The sequence below is a fragment of the Arvicanthis niloticus genome, chromosome 10, assembly GCF_011762505.2.
Source record: "Arvicanthis niloticus isolate mArvNil1 chromosome 10, mArvNil1.pat.X, whole genome shotgun sequence".
Lineage (NCBI taxonomy): Eukaryota > Metazoa > Chordata > Mammalia > Rodentia > Muridae > Arvicanthis > Arvicanthis niloticus.
Genome location: NC_047667.1, coordinates 9,540,736 through 9,562,257, shown reverse-complemented (window position 1 = coordinate 9,562,257; position 21,522 = coordinate 9,540,736). Strand labels below are relative to the sequence as shown.

At 37.0% G+C, this 21,522-nt stretch overlaps 1 protein-coding gene across 4 annotated transcripts in view; it reads left to right on the top strand.

Annotated features, from left to right (window-relative positions):
- Ptpn4 (protein tyrosine phosphatase non-receptor type 4) overlaps positions 1–21,522 on the top strand; it is a 159,177-nt gene that overhangs the window by 28,238 nt on the left and 109,417 nt on the right. For 2 of the 4 annotated variants that reach the window (XM_076941032.1, XM_034513095.2), the window contains exons 2-3: positions 975–1,134; positions 16,748–16,855. In XM_076941032.1, the coding sequence (XP_076797147.1) occupies positions 997–1,134; positions 16,748–16,855 (246 nt within the window). In that variant the 5' untranslated portion in view covers positions 975–996. The remainder of the gene's footprint in view (positions 1–974; positions 1,135–16,747; positions 16,856–21,522) is intronic. The other 2 variants (XM_034513093.2, XM_076941031.1) reach the window with 2 other exon arrangements.

Below are 21,522 nucleotides of genomic sequence, written 5' to 3'. Positions count from 1 at the left end.
TGAGAGGTAGAACCAGGTGGATCTCTGAGTGTGAAACCAGCTTGGTCTAACGAGCGAGTTACAGAACAACCAGAGCTGCACAGAGAATTCCTGTTTTTTAAAAAAACACAAAACAACAACACCCCAAATGCCTGTGTTTCTCCTTGTTTAATTTCCTTTGTTACATTATCTTTAAGGTGGAAGTTGTATGGAATGCCTGAAATGTGTTTTTCTAATATGATTGTTAATTTTCTGGGTCTAGAATTCCGTGTTCTGAATAATTTTCATTCAGAACATTTGAAGTACTATTTCATTTTCTTTTAATAGCCATTATTGACAGTAGATAGATGATCTAGTCTTTTCCTCTACTTATTTAAAAATTTAACATGGCAGACAGCTAGGCACATTGCACATGCCTGTAATCCCACCAGTTTGGGAGACTGAGGCAGGAGTTCCAGGCCAACCTGGATTCACGGTAAGGCTTTGCCACCTCCACTCCCCCATTAAAAAAAAAAAAAAAAAAAAAAGGAATAGTTGGTTGAAACTGAAATAGAATTGTGTTCACATTGTTATTATTCTGTAGGTTTTTTTTTTTTTTAAGTAATAAAAAAAATCAGTTAAGAGTGATTGGATTGAAACAGTCCTCTCCCCCTGTTGTCATTCCTCAATGTTTTTAGAAAATACACAGTGAGTAACGTCCACCTCGCTGCGCTCCCACACTCCTCCGACTCTTTACACGCGTACAATTGCATTGGAGTGTGACTTCCCAAAAATCTTACCGATTAAATCCTCTCAGTAAAACAATGGAAAATAAATTTTTTAGAGTTTTTGGTAGTTTTAATTTAGATATCTATTTTATATCTCATTTCTTAACCTTGATGATTCCAAATATGTAATTTTTGTCAATATTTTAATCTGAAATGTGTATTAACTTTATTTTTTTAAGCTACATATCTTCCACTGTCCCTTTTATTTAGTGATTTTTGTTTTTTAAGCCTAGGATTTGTGTGGACAGTAATGACCGCACGTTTCCGATTGCCTGCTGGCAGAACCTACAATGTCCGAGCATCAGAGTTGGCCCGAGACAGACAGCATACAGAGGTGGTTTGCAACATTCTTCTTCTGGATAACACTGTACAGGCTTTCAGAGTTAATGTGAGTATCTTGGTTTTTTTCCTCTCCTTAGCATCCATAATACCATCTTTGTCATCGTCATCATTACCTACCATCTTCATCATCTCTGGGTATTAGTCTGAATTTAGACTTATTTTAAAGCTAACACCATTAAGTTATAGTATAATTTGAACAGTCTTAGTTAAGGAAGTCTTTGATGCAAATTTATATCAAGTATTCCTGCTCAAACTGAGTTTTTCAACAAGTGTTGTCCAGTGACTGTTCAGAAAGAGCAGAACATGAACAGATCAGTGGTCTATGGATAATTTTATAAGGTGTATGAGGGTGCCTGAAAACAAATTCTTCTCTTAAATACCTTATGTGTTTTTAGGAAAGCCATATTTGTTCTATCTGAATATAACTTCTGTTAGACAAATATAAGTAATAAGTATCGTCTAAAAAGATTATTCAACAAGTATTTGTTCTCGTTATTAGTGTCCAGTTTCAGTTGTTCATTGTCATTTGAGTTTCAGCTCTGTGGTATCATAGTTCATTTATTTTCACTGCTACATGCTGTTCTTTTGTATGAACATACCATGATGTATCCATTTTCCTATCTCTGGTTGCTTAGTCTATTTTTTCTTGGTTTGTATTTGGATTATTTCTACTATGTACTAAGTTCTTATACATGTCTTAGTAACATGTACATGAACACACACACCTTTTTTATTTTAAAAACTTCAAATCTGTATGGAATGGAAGAATAGTGTCCTAAATACACAACTCCCTTTGTCCAGTCTGGTGTTGACATTTGTGTATTTACCTTCTCCTTTTCTTTTCTTCCTGAGCTTTCTGAAAGTAAGTGGTGGACACACCATAAGTATTTAGCATTGTGAGAGTCTTTACATTAATACAAAATCATTGTCATACTCTCAAATTTAGATTATATGTATGATACTAATTAATATGTAGTGCATATTCATAACCAGGTCTCTGCCATGACATATCATCTGTTTCCTGTTGCATCACTTGTGTCTCTCCAGATTTTATTTTACCTATTATGTTCATGTATAATGTGCATGGAATTTGAAGGCACACATGCCACAGTATGAATGTGGAGGTCAGAGGACAACTTTGTGGAGCTTGTTTTCTCTTTCTGCTACTTTTGCATGGATTTTGGTGGCCAAACCCAGATGGCTAGGCTTGTGAGGTAAATGCCTTTATCCACTGTGCCATCTTGCCAGTCCTGCTTACATTTTTTTAACTTAAAATTTTCTGTATATTACTTAGTATGTAGCAAGGTCACTAATTTACCTTTAAAAATTCTAAATTTCATTTTATATTTGAAAACAGGTCGCAAAAGTAGTGAAAATTTTATTATTTATAAGGAGATTACTTAGCTAATAGCTCAGCGTGTTTTCAAAAATGCTACATTTTAAATTTCTTTTGTATTCTGTCTACTAATAGATGAAGAGTAGGTTGCCAATCAGAATGAAAAGTAGAGAGAAATCTTCTTCATAAATATTTCCGATTAATATAAATCATGTATCAGATAATTGATAAAGAAAATGAGGTTTTCCCTCCTGTTATGGACTCATTAAAATTCTTATGGAGGTATACATTTAATCTTATTTTCAGTTAATATAAATTTTTAATTTGTTTTAATATATAGTCTGTATTTGTTCCAAACTATTATAAAATAATTTTCTGTGTTTAACATCTTGCATAAATTTTTTTAAATGAATAAATTGTTATAATTTGTTGACCATAATATCCTGTTATGCTGTTTCTCAGTGTAGTATCATTGTACTAATTTTGGGTGTAGGCATACTTAACCACTAGTTCCAGTAGAGATATTAAGATAAGAACTTTCATGCTAGAAAACATTCCTTGGTATTACCTCAGGTCATCAGAAAATTCAAGTACCATGGAATAGTGTTTATGAGAAATTGCCTACTGATAGGTAATATATTTATTCCTTTGGGTACTTGGACCCAAGACACCCAAACAGAGAGAGTTGTGCTCTTTTGTGTAGGTTGTGTACATTTTAACTTAGGTGAATAGCTTCCCAGTTATATACTTTGCCACTTTATGTGGTAGAAACAACTAGTTGGGGATTTGACAGTTCTGATCCTGAGTTTTTCATATTTATTTATTCCCCTTGAGTCTCAGAAATATGTATTGTGGCACCTAGCACTTTTTGTTCACTGAGAACACTGTTTTCTTTGATGATGACCAAGCAATGACTTTTGACATCATCCACTAGTCTTTCCTTTTCATATTGTGTGCTGTGCAGGGTCTAATTGTATACCTTGAGTTCTTCATTCAGCCTTCAAAATGCTAAGATTATAGGTGTACATTACCACACCTAGCTTCCTAAAAGACTGAAACGCAAGTGAAGTGTTTATAATCACCAAAGTCAGCTTTTTCCCACCTGGTAGTCATCCTGTGAAAGTTATTCTTTATCTTTTCACGAGGGAAATTGTCATAATAAAGATAATAATAAAAGTATAGGTATAATTTTCCTGGATCTTGTTTTTTGTTGTTTCTCTGCTCTGGACATAGTGAGCTAAGACTGTAATTAACTTATTTCCAAATTGTAGAATTTTCTGTCCCTGTCACACTGAATTCTGTTAAATTTTTCAGTCATCCTTCCATTAAATACTTCAAAACCTGTGCATCTATACTATATAGGTTGATTTCTTTAGCTTGAGATATTCTTCCTAATTTTCTAATTTACTTTTACTTTAGTATAGCAGTTTAACAGTAAATTGTGTGACAAATAAGGGCTGAGAATAACTGGCTTGTCTCTTTACTACTGTGACTGTTAGTGGCACACAACCACCATTTATTATTGTTGAGGATTCACAGAAGTGGCTGATACCTGTTTCATTATAGATCAGAGCTCAGCTGGAAGTCTTTTTAGGCTGGATTGTAATCATTTGAAGGCTTATTCACTCATGAGCATTACTGAAGACTCAGCTGCTGCTGAGGCATCTGTATGTGACCTCTCTGTTTACACTGGACTTCATAGCACAGCATCTGATTTCAAGTGATGAACATTCTGAGAGACAGAGAGGAGGAGAGGGGGAGGTATTGTAACCATATTGCCTTTCCAAGCTAACCTTAGGAGTTACTTAAGGTTACTTTCACCCTGTTGTGCTTGTTATGATTATCACTAAATCATACCCAAGAGTCAAGGAAAGGTCAGTAGACTTCTCTTGATAATAAGCTGCAGGATTCTAGAAGATCATGTGGGTTCAGAAATACTGCGGTGGACCAACTAGGAAAATGTGTTCCACCATGGCCCATCCTTCTTGCCCCAACCTTCTTATCACTTAATGACTTCCATCCATTTTACCTTGTTTCCTCCAGATCTGCCCCCTGCTTCTTTGTGTCACATGAATTGTTTATCTTTGTGTGCTAATAAAGTATATCTGTATATGTAAGATTTGAGTTATATATATTTTATTTATGTGTAAGTATAAATGTGTGGTGATAGATATGTATGATTTTATTTGGAAAAACTGAAAAACTAAACTTTGTTAGAATTTATTCAACATACATTGCTCGACATAAAATTCAGAGATGCTTCACAGGTTCCACTATTTACTTTTATCTTTTTTTGAGACAGAATCTCACATACTAGCTCAAGTTACCCCGGAACTTAAAATATGCCAGGCTGATCACAAAATTCATGTTACTCCCCCTGCCTCAGCTTCCTGCATGTTGATATTATAGGCACAAGCCACTATAACAAGTATTTAAAGAAAAGAGAACAAAGCTTGTGAATTGAAATTTCTTTTTCATGTTACATTTTTATCTGATTTATATTTTTTCTTAATTTATTTCTTAAAGATGAAATTGTCTTAAAAGGAGGTTGTTATGACAAACTTGTTATGCTTACTGTCTGCTCCTGTAGCACTGCCTATTTCACCTAACAGATATCCTATTTGCTCACAAAACTACATACATAATAACACATAGTATTTACATAACAATATGTAGTCAGTAATAAATACAGAACAATAAATAGTAAGTAATAAATAAATGTCAATTATGTCTAAGGAGTAACAAAGCAAGGACCTTTTAGTTTTAAACTCTAGTTTTGTTAATTATGTCCTTGACTAAATCTACAAATGTTTTACATTATATGTAAAGGGTGATTTTAAAAGGAATTAATGTGGTCCTTGAGAGATACCTCAACAGTTAAGAGTACTTATTACTTTTGCATAGGACCCAAGTTCCGAGCATCCTATGTGGAATCACAACTGTCTGTGACTCCAGTTTCATGGATGATGCCTTGTCTGACCTTGAGATCCCCCACACACGTGTGCCCATGTGTGGGTGCACACAGACACACACACAGACACACACACACACACACACACACATTTAGAGTTATCACTTACTACTTTTCATTTTATCACCCTAGCCAAGACTGCTTGCTGCTTTCTTCTTGGTCAGTATTTTCTTACACCATGTTTAGGAATTTCCCATGAGAACAAAGCCAATGTAGAACTCGGTTCATCTGGTTATTTGATTTCAAGGATTATAGGTCGTCTATTGACTGTTTAAATACACATGCATGTATATATGTATGTATGTATGTATGTATGTATGTATGTATATATACCACATATATCCAGCTTTTGTAGGAGATTGTAACAAGACAGTATTTCAATACCAGCTACTCTATTTAACCAATGAAAATTAAAAAAGGAAAGTCTTGATTGCTTTAAAATATAAGATAATGTCATTGTATGATAATGGGCTTTTTTTTACTTGAAACATTTAATATATTAATGTTTTCAGAGATCCAGTCTTAATTTGAACAAGACAGATAATTGTGTGAATTAGAAGTACTCGTGTCTCACTGATACCTACCTACACACATTGTATAGAATCAAAATGTTCTGAAATACACTGATTCGATAAAGATGTAAAATGATACTTGATTTCCAAAGATGGGACCCAAGCGTCTGGGCCATTGATGAGTTTAATATTTTAGATTTCTACCAAGTAGTCATTTACCAGATTTGAGATAATAACTTAATCCTATTTGAGTGAGGTTAGCTTGAAAAACATTTTTCATTGGCTGATCAATTGGTAATACTGAATTAGTTAACATTTTTGTGTTTGCTGTTACATAGCCATCATCTTAAAATGTTTCATCAGTGTTTGTACTTTTTCTCTACCATAATCAGAGTTTGTATGAAATACTTGATTGTGACATGCAGTACCTTGTGAGTTACTCTGTAGTGTGTGTGTATGAGCGATGTGTGTATGCATACATGTGTGTGCAAGTGTATGTGTGTGCGCGCGGGTGTGTATGTGCATATGGAGGCTAGAGTTCACATCGGTTAAGACAGAATCTGTTACAGGGGCCTGGGTATAGCTCTCTGAGCTTTGAGTGCCAGTGGCTCTCATTTCTTAGGGTTCACACCTCTGAGCTCTTAGGTACTAGCAGCTCTCTGCATGTAGTGTTAACAGCTCTCCCAACTTCTCTTGGCAAACCTAGCAGCTTTCCTAGCAGTTTTTTCTTTGCTCCAGGCAACTCAATATAGCACTTTAGCTGCCCTCTGGCTGCTAGGTATTTTCTGGACCAGCAGCCTTGGTGTTGGTTGCAGCAAGAGCTGTAAATGAAAACTGATTCTTTAGAGGACCAAGATCCTATAGTCTAAAGTTAGCTTTTCTTTTCAGTAGATACAATCCACCTAGCACCTATTCTCTAGCTAATCCCCCTATAAATGAAAAGTGCCCATGTGGGGAAGATTGTCTGCCCTTGATATGTCTTACTTCCAATGTTGAAATTGCTGGAATTTGTTTTGTATATTTATATGCATTGTATGTACATAAATTACATTTAAAGTCTTTGTTCTAACATACATCACACACACAACATATATTCCCCCCCCCCCCCCACCACACACACACAATTTTTACCTGGTACCTTTTTTCCTCCTTACTGGGAATTTGTTACAGTAATATACTTTCCTCTTAAATATTATTGATATTTTTATTTGTTTTTTATTAGTCTTTTGAAGTTTGTATATAATTTTTAAAATTTTATTTTATGTGTACGAGTGGTTTTGCCTGCATGTATGCTTTTGTACTGTACCTGGCAGGCCAGTATGAAGTCAAACAGTCCTCTGAACCAGGGGTTAGGGGGAGGCGAGGCTGATTATAGTAGGAAAGATGGAAAAAAGAGGCAAGGGACGGGTATGGGAGGAGCCACTGGTGAATACCAGCCAGCAGCAAGCATATTTCTTTCTCATGGCCTTCTTGTACTATAGTACCATGTGAAGCCTCAAGCTAACAGTTTTGTTAAAATGAACACGAGACATTTGTTCCCATTCCAAAAATCTTCTGTTCCTTCCACTAAGGGCAATAGACTCTTCAGTTCCTTGAGCCTTGAGCCTCAGGGGTGCCTCCTCAGCAAGCTGGGAAATCTCCCAACAGGCCCTTACTTGTCTTGACTTTGCCTAGCAGGCAGACTCTTCCCCCCCCCCCCGCCCGTTCCCCTCTGCTGCAGAAAAGTGATAAACATGCATACCTGCTGCCCTTGGAATCGAGAAAAAAGCTTGGACTTTATTATGAGCTGCCATGTAGTTACTCGGAATGTAGGTCCTCTGGAAGAGCAGCCAGTGTCCTTAACTGCAGAGCCATCTTTCTAGCCCCCCAATTTTTTAACATAGTAATTTGTTTAGTTTCCACAAAGGAAAGCAACAGCTGCTATATATGAAGAGTTAGTATAGTGTTAGGACTTTTTTTTCCTGACTGTGTCAACATTTCCTTTTGATTTTTTTATGATAAACATCAAAGCTGATAGTTTTGGTTGCTTCTTTGGTCGTTCAGAAAAAAGTTCCTGTGTAGAAAGAGATCTGGAAGTAGATAGACACTTTATATCAAGTAACTATTTAAATTTAGCACAATGTTAGCTTAAGTCTTGGATTTAGTAAATTTTCTCTTTAACTTTTTTGCTGATATTTTGTGAATTTCACATCATGCACCCTGATCCTATGCATCTCCCTGTCCCTTCATATCCACCCTCTTCTCCCCCAAAGAAAACAAACCAAAAATCTCACCATAGAAGCTGTGCCGTGTCACATAGCACACCCTTTTGCCCAAACAGCTTTACTTGTAAATGTTCATTGCAATGAGTCATTGGTCTGGTTCGAGGCAGTTGCTTCTGCTATGATGTCAATACTGGATCTCCTCTGGGACTTCTCTTGGATATCCTGTTGCTGCCCTGTGTCATGGAGGTCCTGCAGCTTTGGTTCTGCAGGACTAGCCCTTTCACAAGTGCTAGCAGTTCATAAATGGGGTAGAGGTTGGGATGGGACAACTCAAAGTCCTGGATCTGGTCCTGGGTGGTAGCTGGGTCAGTCTGCCCCTCAGGTCAGCTCATGTACACCCATGCCACCAGAGTCGGCTCTGCAGTGCTGCACAGGGAAGGTGTAGCCAGGTCCTCCAAGTGCTGCAGCTGGTAAGGGGCGAGGCCAGCTTTGCTCAGGCCTCAGACATCAACATGACCCTAGGTGGCAGTCCAGACCAAGGAGACCAAGGACTTTCACATAGCCTTTGGTGGTAACATAAGCCATTGATATCAACATAGACCCCTGCTGCTGGAGGGCCACAGACCCAGACATAGCCCTCAGTGGCATATGGGCCAGGACATCACTGCCTCAGGTGGCAGTGCAGGCTGCTCACATCCTGCTGTTTCTCACAACCTCTGTGTCTCCATTTTCACTTTTCTTCATAGCCCATGAACTTCTCAGCTTCTTGTTCTCTCCCATCTCTCCCTCATATAACTACTCATCATACTGGCACCTGCTTATGCTGTGTCAGCAATGACATCTTATTGTAAAGGATAGGATGATTAAATGTCTGTCCAACTCAAAGATTCCAAAGAAAATAAATCCCTGGCCAAAGTTAAACACAGCACAGAAAAACAATAATTCAGCATAGTTGTTCAGTTTCATGGTTGAACTGCCACCGGATAGGCCAGTGATGAGAAGCAAACACAACAGGACATGTCGAGTCAGTAATGAGTCTACATTCTGGAGATACTACTCTTCTTGGGCTAGGATGCAACTCTGGGAATAACAGCCGCTTGCACAGTGGGCAGTTTTCTCAAAGGAAGAAAGCACAGGGTAATTGGCATTTGAGTTTGTTACTGGACCTATTGATGGACAGTGTAACTCACCATTTTCCAAGGAGCAAGAACAGCAACTGCCTTTGAGTTTCTAGTTCCATCTTGCTTCAGAGCACCCAAGGCTTTTCTTCTACTCTCATCTCTACACCACCTTCTTCCTCACTTCGTTCTCTTCAATCATACCCAACACTTAACTGCTTGCTTCTGCTATATCTGACCCAGCCAATATTTTTTTCCTTTTATAGTGCTAGGGATCAAACCCTAGGCATTCTGCCACTGAGCAGTAACTACCACCATGTTATCATGTATTTTATGCCACTTAAAAATCTTTTTTGATTTTTAGATTTTATTTTATGTGTATGAGTGTTTTGCTCTGTATGTATATTTTTTCAGACACATGCCTGTTGTCTGTGGAGTTCAGAAGTAGTCATTGGATTCCCTGTAACTAGAGTTGGTAGATGGTTGTTAAGCCACCATGTGAATGCTGAGAACTGAGCCCAGATCCTCTGCAAGAGCAACAACTGTTATTAACTACTGAATCACTCTCTAGCTCCAATGCCACTTATCTTTATTATTGTATAATTCTTTTATTTCATTTTCTTTTGAGACAGGGTCTTGCTGTGTAGCCCTGACTCACCTGGAACTCACTATATACCACACTGGCCTTGAATTATGGTTTTCTGTAATGGTTACTTTTAACTGTCAACTCAGTGTAATCTAGAGTCACCTGAGATTGTCTTTACTGTGGATATGCTATGACTAGATGCTTTAAGTTCCTGCTGTCTTAACTTCTTCACAGTGATGGACTGTAGCCAGGAAATTTGAGCTAAAATGGGCCCCTTTTCCCTTAAGTGCTCTCTGTTCAGGACGTTTTATCATGGTCACAGAAAGACAACTAGGATACAGTCTTGCCTCTGTCTCTGTCTCTTGAGTGCTGGGAGAACCGGCATCACCACCATGCCTGTATGGTATTACTTGTAGTTATTATGAGACAACTTATATTTTTAATTACATTTTATGTAAAAAGACTACTAGTTTTGCAAAAAATTCTAGGACACCTACTTAGATCTGGTCTTGGATTATCTGATATCTAGGTATCATACAAATAGTTTAAATATATATACCAATATCAAAATTAAAACTGAATTCTGAACAGTTGCTATACATGAGGGAACTCTCCCCTGTACCCTGTTGGTCTTCAGAAGAGCATCTTTATAAATAGGTACCTCAAGCACCATCCAGGTTTTTTTTTGTTTGTTTGTTTTTGTTTTTTTTTTTTTGTTGTTGTTGTTTGTTTGTTTTCGAGATAGGGTTTCTCTGTGTAGCCCTGGCTGTCCTGGAACTCACTCTGTAGATCAGGCTGGCCTGAACTCAGAAATCCGCCTGCCTCTGCCTCCCAAGTGCTGGGATTAAAGGTGTGTGCCACCACCTCCTGGCATCCAGGTTTTAAAATGCAGAATCCTTTTAGTTTTCAGTGAAGATGCACACATGCATATATGTGAACTGTGTATACACAATGGATCAGGTTACATCTACTGCTGTAAGAGCTCCAGCTTGGCTGTGGGCCTTTTCTTCTCAGTCCTTCCGTCCCTACACTCACTACGTCCTAGGTTCTAAACAGTATAGCTACAGTACTGTTGAAGCAATAGTTCACGTAGTCTAGGGTCATGAAACTGCTTTCCAAAGAGTGCAGCTCTTTGCCTAAGACTACAGAGCTGCTGTTGAGTCTTCCCTACAGCCAGGTCTCAAACATCTCTCTTCCTTCTTAGCCTACCAACAAGGATCCTTTTTTAGTTAGGCAGTTATTGTTGTCTTAAAACTCTAGCAACAAAACGCAGTACATTGATAGGGATAGACTTTACCTGTAAAAATACAGTTTACCATAAAGTATCTGTAGATGTATTTATTATCCCTTGAGCTGTAGTGATTCTTCAAATGCCTTGTTCTTTTACTGGTCCTTATGTGAAACAAGGGAAATTGAAGGGCTAGCAATACTAACAGAGAGACTAAAACCACACATAAACTTTGGAATTGTTACAGTATACTATTTTTATCATTCACTGATTCAACTAATCAAATATTAATAAACTGCCTTTTAAAAACATCCTACTGAGAATTGTTAGTGCATGGCAAGTTTCTCCCTCAGCTGCTTTCTTTTTATTCTCATCTGGGCAATTTTATCTGCTCTATTTATCACTCTTTCAGTGGCAGCCTGTGAGGAATATGACCATTCTGCACATCGCCTGGCCTTACAGGCTTTCCTTTGAAATGTGGGTTGAAACCTGTGTGACCTTGAAATTATTATAATATGCATGCCCAGTAAAACATTAATCTGCATGCCTGCAAAAACATTATGTGGACAAAGCCAAGGTTTTGCTGCCAGCATGAGTGGTAGCTGGACCATGGTTGAAGTAGACTCCTGTACCTGATACTACTGGCTTCATAGAAAATGCTTCTGTGGGTGGTCTTGTGCAAGTAAGGTGTCAGGTTGCACTCTCTATACTCAAGGGAAAATCTTGTCCAGTGAGTTTATACTTTTAAATTCTTGGCCCTGGCATGGGTGGTAGTCTCACTGATATCTAAGCTATCATCAAGGGATCTTTCCTATTTTCCTGGAACAAAAACTTGGCTTTTTTTAATGACTCCCAATTTCTTTAATAACTGAAGCCTATTGTCAGCAAGGTTAAGTGCCCTACATAAATTTTTGACCGTTTGTATTTTTCCCAATCTTCCTGTTTTGTTCTATTCTATCTGCTTTAAAAAAAAAAAAAAAAAAAAAAAGGCCAGCAGTGGCTGTACTGTTCACTGACCATTTATATTTATAGCCCGAGTGCTGGATTTCCATCAGATTAATTAATACGTTACCTTTAAATTCTGCCTCTTTCAGAATATCAGGGCACAGTCAAGATGTTAGGTTTTGTTTTTGTTTTGTTTTTTTTTGTTTTTTTTTTGCCATACTATATCATGGATTGTCCTCTAGTTATTCATCCAAAACCTCATGAACCTGGCCTTCATTGTCTATGTTTCTGTTAGCCTTCTCCCACCTTTAATTGCCCCTTACATCATGCTTTGGCCTGTGTAGCTCTTACCGTCAGTTTCCCACAGTTCTTCCTAAATGAATCCCAGATGCTTTAGAACCCTGTGGCAGTATCTATCTCATGTCTTGACTTCCACTTTCCTGTTAGCTTTTCGTTGCTGTTACACCCAAATACTGAAACAACTTACTGCGATTTCATGGTCTCTTGGATGTGTTAGGCAGAACATCATAATGGGATCTGTGGTAGAATAAAGCTGCTCTTTTTTGTGCAAACCAAGAAGCAGAAAGACCAGAAGGATCCAGGGCAAGATGTAGCCCCTAGTCACCTTACTTACTATACTTCCTCAAGTTTCCAGTCTCTTCTCAAATAGTATCCCCAGCTGAGGAGCATCTCTTCAGCATGTGAACCTGTGGAGGATACTTTATACTTAAACCATACAATGAGCACACATGTTTTCTGTCACTTGCTCTTGATGCCTTCATGACCAGTACACCTCCAGCAAGAAGGCTGTTGGTATATGTGGTCCCTTGACTTTGTACTTTCAGAGCCATTAGTCAAAATAAAGGTCTTTTGGTTTAAACTTACCCAATCTGTTTTATTGTTGTGTTTATAATAGAACGTTAATGAAGCAAGGGACGAACAGATTATTTCTTTTTTCATTTGCATTTTTAAAATAATGAGCTCTACTTTTTTAGTGTAGCCATATTAGGAAGAGGGACAGAGAGCTCCAGTGAACACCTTGAGTCTAGCTTCCTCTTCAAAGACTATTTTTATTTAATATGTTTGAATGTTTTGCTTATATGTATTTATTTGCAGCATGATCATGTAGTGCCTATAAAGACCAGAAAGAGAGCATTAAATCCCACGGAACTGGAGTTATAGGCGGTTGTGAGCCGTCACTTGGGTGTAGGGGTCTGGACTCAGGTCCTGTGCAAGAGCAGCCAGTGAGTGCTGTCAACTGCTGAATCATCTCACTGGTCTCTCACTTGTGTTTTTAAATCTTCCTCCTACTCTTTTTTTCAAAGGTCATTGTTTTTGAAACTGAACTTCTCTTCCGGTCTGTAGTGTTTCCTATATTGTTCCTTTTCAATCCACAAGTAGCACCATCAGGAATCCATTTGCTAATCTAGACATACAAACATGACATTCTTGATGTGTCATTTTTTTTCCCTCACTTATAGTCAGTTCCCCTTTTGCTAATCTACTATTTTGGAATTGGTCCATATGACTTTGTCATCTTTGATACTCTAATTTAGGTCACCAAATACTATTAGTACAGTATCTCTTAATTGAACTTTTTGTTTTTTAGATTTATTTATTTTTTACTTTTTGTTTTACATGTATGTTTTGTTGCATGTATGTTTGTACAGTACATACCTGGTGCCCATAGAGGCTAGAAGAGGGGCTCTGATCCTTCAGAACTGGAGTTCTGCATAGGTGTGAGCACCATTTGAGTTTTAGAAACTGAACTCAGGGCCTTTGCAAAAACAACAAAGGCATTTAGCCATCTTTCCAAAAACAACAAAGGCATTTAGCCATCTTTCCAGTCCTTTCTGTCTTTATTATCAATATCTCCATTTTACCATACAAAACCATATGACAGCTTTTGTTTCACATTTTAAAAACTTTAATGTGTTTTATTCAGTTTATTATTTGCATTTAAACTGGAGGTATAGCAAGAAATGAATATATTCTATCTTGTTCAAAAGATTTGAATGTATTAGACTAACCTCCATAGTAGCTTTTTTTTTTAAATTAATTCATTTCATTTTATGTATATACATGTTCCAACTTCATGTATGTCTGTAGACACTTGTGTGCCTGTTGTCCAGGAAGGTGGGAGAAGAGCATCAAATTCCCTTAAACTAGAGTTACAGATGGTTGTGAGCTACTATGTGGGTGCTGGGAATGGAACCTGGGTCATCTGCAGTAGCAACAAATTCTCTTAACCCCTGAACCATCTCTCCAGCTCCACCTTAGTAGCTTTTAAGAAGCAATGCTTAGTCTTTTCCCTGGATCAATTTAATCAGAATGGGGAAAGGGTAGAGAAAATTGCAACAGTACTTATGTTTTAATGCTGGTAACCAAAAGGCCACCAACACTGTTTGAAGCACATTCTTCCTGTCATTGATTGTCAGTCTTGACACAGTTTTGACCAGCAAGACATGATATATAGTCTTTTTGTGTGGTAACTTTACAAGTATGTTTGTTCTCTTGAACATTATGAGGTGTGAGTGTGAATCTTGGGGTTGCTGATAGTGCAGCTAAAGGCCACAAATACAGCCAACACTCAAATGCAGATGAGGCAGAGGGAGGGAACCTAGTTCTTGGCTGTTTCTCATTGCCTGATTTAGGTCTACCTTTATACTTTATATTATGAAAAAAATGTCCTCTCAATTCGAAGATTGGTTCTGACTTTATTTCGACTCTTTTCTGATTGCCACAGCCAACAAGAGGAACATTTAGTGGTAAAATGTACCACTACTGTGTTTTTCTAGTGAACATACTCGATGTGTTTAATCTATTTCCTTCAATATTGGATTTTATATTGCTGTTTAGGTATCTGAAGTAGTTGATAGTTACCAGTTGGGGAGATGACTCAGTTGGGTATAAAGAATACAAGTATGAGGGCCTAAAATTAGATCCTTAGTACTCATATAAAAACCTAGCACACCTATCTGTAACTTCATGCTGGGGTACGGAAACAAGACGATTCTAGGAATCCATTTTATCCTAAATGGTGAGCACCAGGTTCACTGATAGACTGTAACTTAAAAATAAGAGCAGGGACAGGAAAGATGGCTCAATGGGTAGTGGTATTTGCCAACAATCTTGACTTTTAAGTTTAATCACTGGAACTCACATGGTGGAAGGAGAGAACTGACTCCTGAAAGTTGAACTCCCACATATGTGCTATGGTGTGTACATGTGCACTTGTGTAGACGCAAGTAGACAAATGTGAAAACAATGTAAAAAATATGGAGCACAGTAGAGGAGATGTCTGATATCAACCTGACATCTGCACGCATACACAGATGAGTAAGTATTTCTGTATGCACACACAATGTTTTCACTGTTTCCCAACAGGTTGTGCCATTTTACAGTTTTGTAATTAAATAAATATTTAAAATTTTTTATTGGATATTTTCTTTATTTACATTTCAAATGTTATCCCCTTTCCAGGTCTCCCCTCTGGAACCCCCTATTTCATCCCACCTCCCCCTGCCTCTCCACCACTCATCCACTCACTCCTACCTTCCTGCCCTGGCATTTCCCTTCATTGGGGCATTAGATTCCCCCAGGCCCAAGAGCCGCTCCTTCCACTTATGTTGGACAAGGCCATCCTCTGCTACATATGTGGCTGGAGCCATGGGTCCCTCCATGTGTACTCTTTCGTTGGTGGTCCTTTCCCCTAAATAAATATTTTTATCTTACTCATTGAATTTCATTTCATGGCATATGTCACTGCGATACCTCAGTTTAATTTCTATTATTATTAATGAACTAGTTAATTATTTTTGTTTTATCTGTTAGTTTTACTCATCATTTAATAAATTATTCAATCATGTCTTTTGTACCATATTTAGTAGCTGTGGAACATGGGAAGAAATATGTCTACATTATTGAATTGGTAAGGTTAAAGTGAGACATTTTCTAAAAATTCTATAATTACAAAGTTATATTCTGACAAATCAAAGGCCTTTCTCAGATATCTGCAAAGTTTTTCCTATCTTCTGCCTTTTATGATTTTTACACAAAACTGTATTTAAACTGTAGTTAACTTTCTAATCGTGTTTCAACAAAGAATAAAAGGCATAGAGAGAGTTGACACACACACACACACACACACACACACACACACACACACACACATAAGTTTTTGTGGCAAAAATATAAAATAACAAAAATACCATGATAATAGTCTATAGGATGCATTTGCAATCAAAAGTTTCTTTCATATTTATTATTTTCTCTGTGAACCATACCAAGTCATTGACATAAAAACAGTAGCCATTGTAGTTTAAAAAAAGACAAAAATGTATGTAAGTGTATGTAAGGTTAAAAAGCATAAAGCAGCTGGGTAGTGGTAGCACATGCCTTTAATCCCAGCACTTGGGAGGCAGAGGCAGGCGGATTTCTGAGTTTGAGGCCATCCTGGTCTACAGAGTGAGTTCCAGGGCAGCCAGGGCTATACAGAGAAACCCTGTCTCAGACCCCCACCACCACCACCAAAAAAAAAAAAAAAAAAAAAAAAAAGCACAAAGCATCATGTATGGTGGTGCACACCTTTAATCCTGTCACTCAGGAGGCAGAGGCAGGTGAATCTCTGTGAGTTTAAGGCCAGCTAGGACTACTTAGGGAGGTCCTATCTCAAAAAGGAAAAAACAAAACAAACGAATGAAAAAACAAAGCATAAGACACAGACATTAAAGATGCTTCTATATTATTTTTCTTCCAGAAACATGATCAGGGGCAAGTTCTGTTGGATATAGTCTTCAAGCATCTTGATTTGACTGAGCGAGACTATTTTGGTTTACAGTTGGCTGACGATTCCACAGATAACCCAGTAAGTTTAAGCAGTTGCCTTTCATTTCCTTGTAGTTTTTTCTCTGTGTCCATTATATAAAGCCCCTTTCAATTGAATGAGTTTTAATATTTTAAATTAAATAATTAGACTCAAGTCCTTTGCCTGTTGTACTTTTCTTGGTGTTTTAAGGTATGTGAGTCCATTCCTGTTAAGTTATTTATAGCTATGAGTCAACCTGTAAGTATAGTACTAGTTTCATTGTATCTCAGACACCTAAAAAGTAAGACTAAGACCAAGCATGAAGGATAACTTACCTTTATATTAGTGGTTCTCACCTGTGGGTAGTGACCCCTTTGGCAAACCTAGCTCCCAAAATATTTACATTACAATTATAACAGTAGCAAAATTATAGTTATGAAGTAGCAATGAAAATAATTTTATGTTTAATACAACCTGTATTAAAGGGTCTCAACATTGGGAAGGTTGAAAATCATGGCTTTAGGTATATATAAGTATACTAAAATGACATTGGGGTTGCCTGGTGTGAATATTCTAGCAAAATCTTAATTTGTTAGTGGCCATTGTCAAAGAATATTTTGTGTTCTTTGAGTATATTTATAATTTGAATTTTATTATTTGAATAACGTATAAAATTTTTTATAAAGACCCTTCTCACATGAGATACTCCATTTCAGAGCTGCACAAATTCTGTTTTAAGCTCCTTGGTTTCCACCAACTCTTTAGTACTCCGTACATTTGTGGTTCTTAGAAGCATGAGGTCAAAGAAATAGAAAAAAAGATATGGTATATCATAGATATGCTTACTTTGACAATTAAGCATTATAAACTGCACTAAGGAAATGCACTTATGAACCTAGGTGAAGGATATGCTAACACCTCAGCTGCATCCTTTGCAACTTATATGGTTAGACTGTGATAGAATTGACAAAAACATGCTATCATTTTGATTAATGTAATAAAATTCTGATTTTGTTTTTTAATTTCTCTGTTTCAAATACAAAGTGTTGCTTATGTAGCCCACACTGGCCTTGAACTCAGTTGTCAACCTACCAATGTTGAGATTATAGGTGTGTGCTACCACACCTGGTCAAGAGGAGTGTATTTTGAAAGAAACATTTTGTACTGTTTAGAAAATTGTAGATTGAAGACAAGGTTCTCTGAACCAGTGTTTAATAGTCTGTTTATTGGCTTGGAGGGAGGGCTCAGCTAGCTTCCTCTTCTCGCAGAGGACTTGTGTTTATTTTCCAGTACCCATATGACAGCTCACAGCCCCTGTAACTCTCGTTCTACGGGATCTAATGGCCTCTTATGGTCTCTGTGGGCTCTGACACACATGGCACACATAGACGTATGTGGGCAAACATCTGTGTGTGTACATTCAATAACTTCCAAATTCCATTTATAAGCCTGTTTTAATAGAATGGTTATAGAATTTTAAATCTTCTTAAAAGAGGCATTGGAAAGTTTTCAGTGTAACACTCATATTTTTAGGAGTCATTATTTGAATCCAAGGAGGTAAGTCCTGAATTACTTCTGACATTAATAAAACTAAAAACTTGATTCTTTTAATTCCCTTGCTCATTTTTTAAAAACACAGAACCGTTATTTCTACCACAGAACTTTATATTTAAATATTCTGAAAGACCTATCTAAATTATGGAAGAGTTTTAGTTCAGTTCTTATAGTGTCCCACTATTAATTGGTGTGTGTATGTGCGTGTGTGAGCGTGTACACGTGTTACATGTATATGAATGTGTGGGTGTGAAGGACAGAACAGGAAGTGGGATGTCTTCCTCTATCATTCTCTACTTTGTTTTAAGAGAGGATTTCTCACTGAACTGGAAGCTTATTGTTTTGGTGAGGGTGGCTTACCAGCAAGCTTTCACATTTACCTGTCTCCATCCCCTAATGACTGGGGTTATAGGCAGAAACAGCCATGTCTAGTTCTTATGTGGGTCTTAAGGGTTCAAACTCAGGTTCTCATGCTTGCACAGTAAACATTCTTACCCACTGAGTCATCTACCCAGCCCTCCTGATTTTCACAGTGAAATTATCCTAAGGCTTTTGAGGATAATTAATATATCAAAAGAGAAAGGAATAGGAGTGATATTTATGAAGCATCTGTTGTATATTTATTAACCAACTGTTTTGCATATCATTCTTACTATGTATAAAAGTATCATTATGTTTTTAAATGAAAAATAAATGCTTACAAAAGTATAAATATTTAATGAGTTTAATGATTAGTCAAATAACAAAGAAACCTTGTTAACTCCAATCTATCTAATAAAGCCTATGCTTTTTTTTCAGCTAAAGTTTGCTCAAGAGATAATAGGCCTAGTGGATGGCTCAGCAGCTAAGTGGATTTGGCATGTAAGCCTGCTGACCTGAGTTTTATTCTTGGACCCCTGTAAAAGGTGGAAGAGAGAACTGACTCACAGCACTGCCCTCTGACCTCCACGTGCACGCTGCGCTGTGCATTCACCCCATGCACAGTAAAAGAGAAACATTATGATAAACATGTGTACATGTTAAGGGGAGGCAGGAACATGAAATGAGATTGGCATTACTGATTAAAGGAATACAGAAAAACTAAAAATTCCCATCTGTTTTTAGTTTTAAATCTAAACTATGTGTGTTGTATGTGTATGTATATATATATTATATGTTATATATTTAAAATACACATACACACACACTAGTTTTTGAAGATAGAAGTTATTCTTACCTTTGGCAAATAGGTATTGAAATTTAATTGAATTTATTTAAAAAATGAAAAGGGCATTTAAATTTTTTATTTTTGTTTTACAGAAAATACAAAACCTTACCTCACTCTCTTTAGCATCTTTTTTGCTTACATACAGATAAGCTTTAGGTTTTGAAGTTTGTAACCTTAAACATTTACCACAATTTTAGCATTTGTCATAATATATTTGTTTGATTGGTTGATTTGTTTTGTTCTTTTGTCTTTTGTTTTTCTCTTTGTCTTTTGAACAGGTATCATCATGTAGACCATGCTTGCTAGAACCCTCAGTTTGTCTCAGTTTCTACTGCTGGTGTGCTCTACCACTGATTTAATATAATGTACAATAATAATCTGTACAAAGTATAGTTTATTGAGGAAAGCAATGAATTATATAATATTATGTATAATTTTTAAAAGTAGTTAAGATTCATTTATCATCATGCTATTAAGGCTTTAAGTTTATGATTCTTGTGCATTTCCCTTTTTTGTTTCTTTTCTACATTGAATTACAATGTCTGTCAGTAGGACAAAGATTAGATTATAGATAACCGTTAGCTTGATCTTCCTTCAGCTTCTCCTGACAGTTAGCATTGTGGACATACTTTGTTGGTTCCTCTCTAACTTTGTGATTTTCAAACTTTGGATTACATGAAATTATGTAGAAGAAGATATAGGACAGGTCATATAGGAGAAGATGATCATTATTTTTACAAGTTTGTGATTTGGCATAAGTGGCTAAAATACTTGCTTGTATTTCAAATGTGTTCTCTTTTCTTTTCTTTCTTTCTTTCTTTCTTTCTTTCTTTCTTTCTTTTTTTTTTTTTGTTTGTTTGTTTGTTTGTTTTGTTTTTCAAGACAGGGTTTCTCTGTATAGCCCTGGCTGTCCTGGAACTCACTCTGTAGACCAGGCTGGCCTTGAACTCAGAAATCTACCTGCCTCTCCCTCCCAAGTGCTGGGATTAAAGGCGTGTGCCACCACTGCGCGGGCTTGTTCTGTTTTCTTTTGAAAGATGTGTTTCTTTTGTCATACTTCAGACTCTTAATTTCTGATTGCACATGTTTCTGTGGTAGCCTGCTGAGTGTCCTTAGTAGTGATAGTGGGTTCTGTCTTAACCTTTTTTGGGAGAGAATGACAGAAGTACTCAAGAATCAGGATATTTCAGAAAGAAGCAGCAGTATGTACAGAAATTCAAGGTTTTCAAAGTGACCATACAAGAATGATATATTTGAGGAAACTCTTGAAATTCCATTTGACTGTAATGCAGTGATGGGTAAAATACGGGCTTTAAGTAGTACATGAGACTATGAAGTTCCTTTTAATTCTATATCTGCCTGCTTATAATGTAGCCATTGACATAAGGTAGCAAATTAAAGAGAGTTGGAAGGTTGTTGGAATAATGAAATCACTTTGAGAAGTAATAATTAGCTAAGAATTGTGGTGCACACATTTACTCTCAACACTTGGGAAGCAAAGGCAGGAAGACCTCTGAGATTGAGACCACCCTGGTCTACAAAGTGAGTTCCAGGATAGCTAGGGCTACACAGAGAAACCCTGTCTCAAGGGAAGAAAGAGAAATAGTAATTGGAAATGAAGAAAAGTGAGTGAGTGCTGGAGCGGAGTAGGAGACAAAGTCATAGGTTGTGTTGAGTGGCTATAGATAGTCAAGTGAGGATTCAGGGAAGAGACTTAACCCCCCTCGCTCCAGCAGCATTTTGTAAAATTCTAGGTGATTTTAGATGATTTCTACATAGTTTACGATGTGGTTGCTAAGTTATATTGATCTCAGATTTTAGAACTACCTTATTCCTTTGTATAAACCCCTGGACATCCAATTAATTATATCATAATCTTATATTTTTTTGGCAAACCTTTATTCTAGTAGTTTGTTTTATTATTCCCAGTGTGCACTGGTAAATTATTATATCATGTAGGTACTTT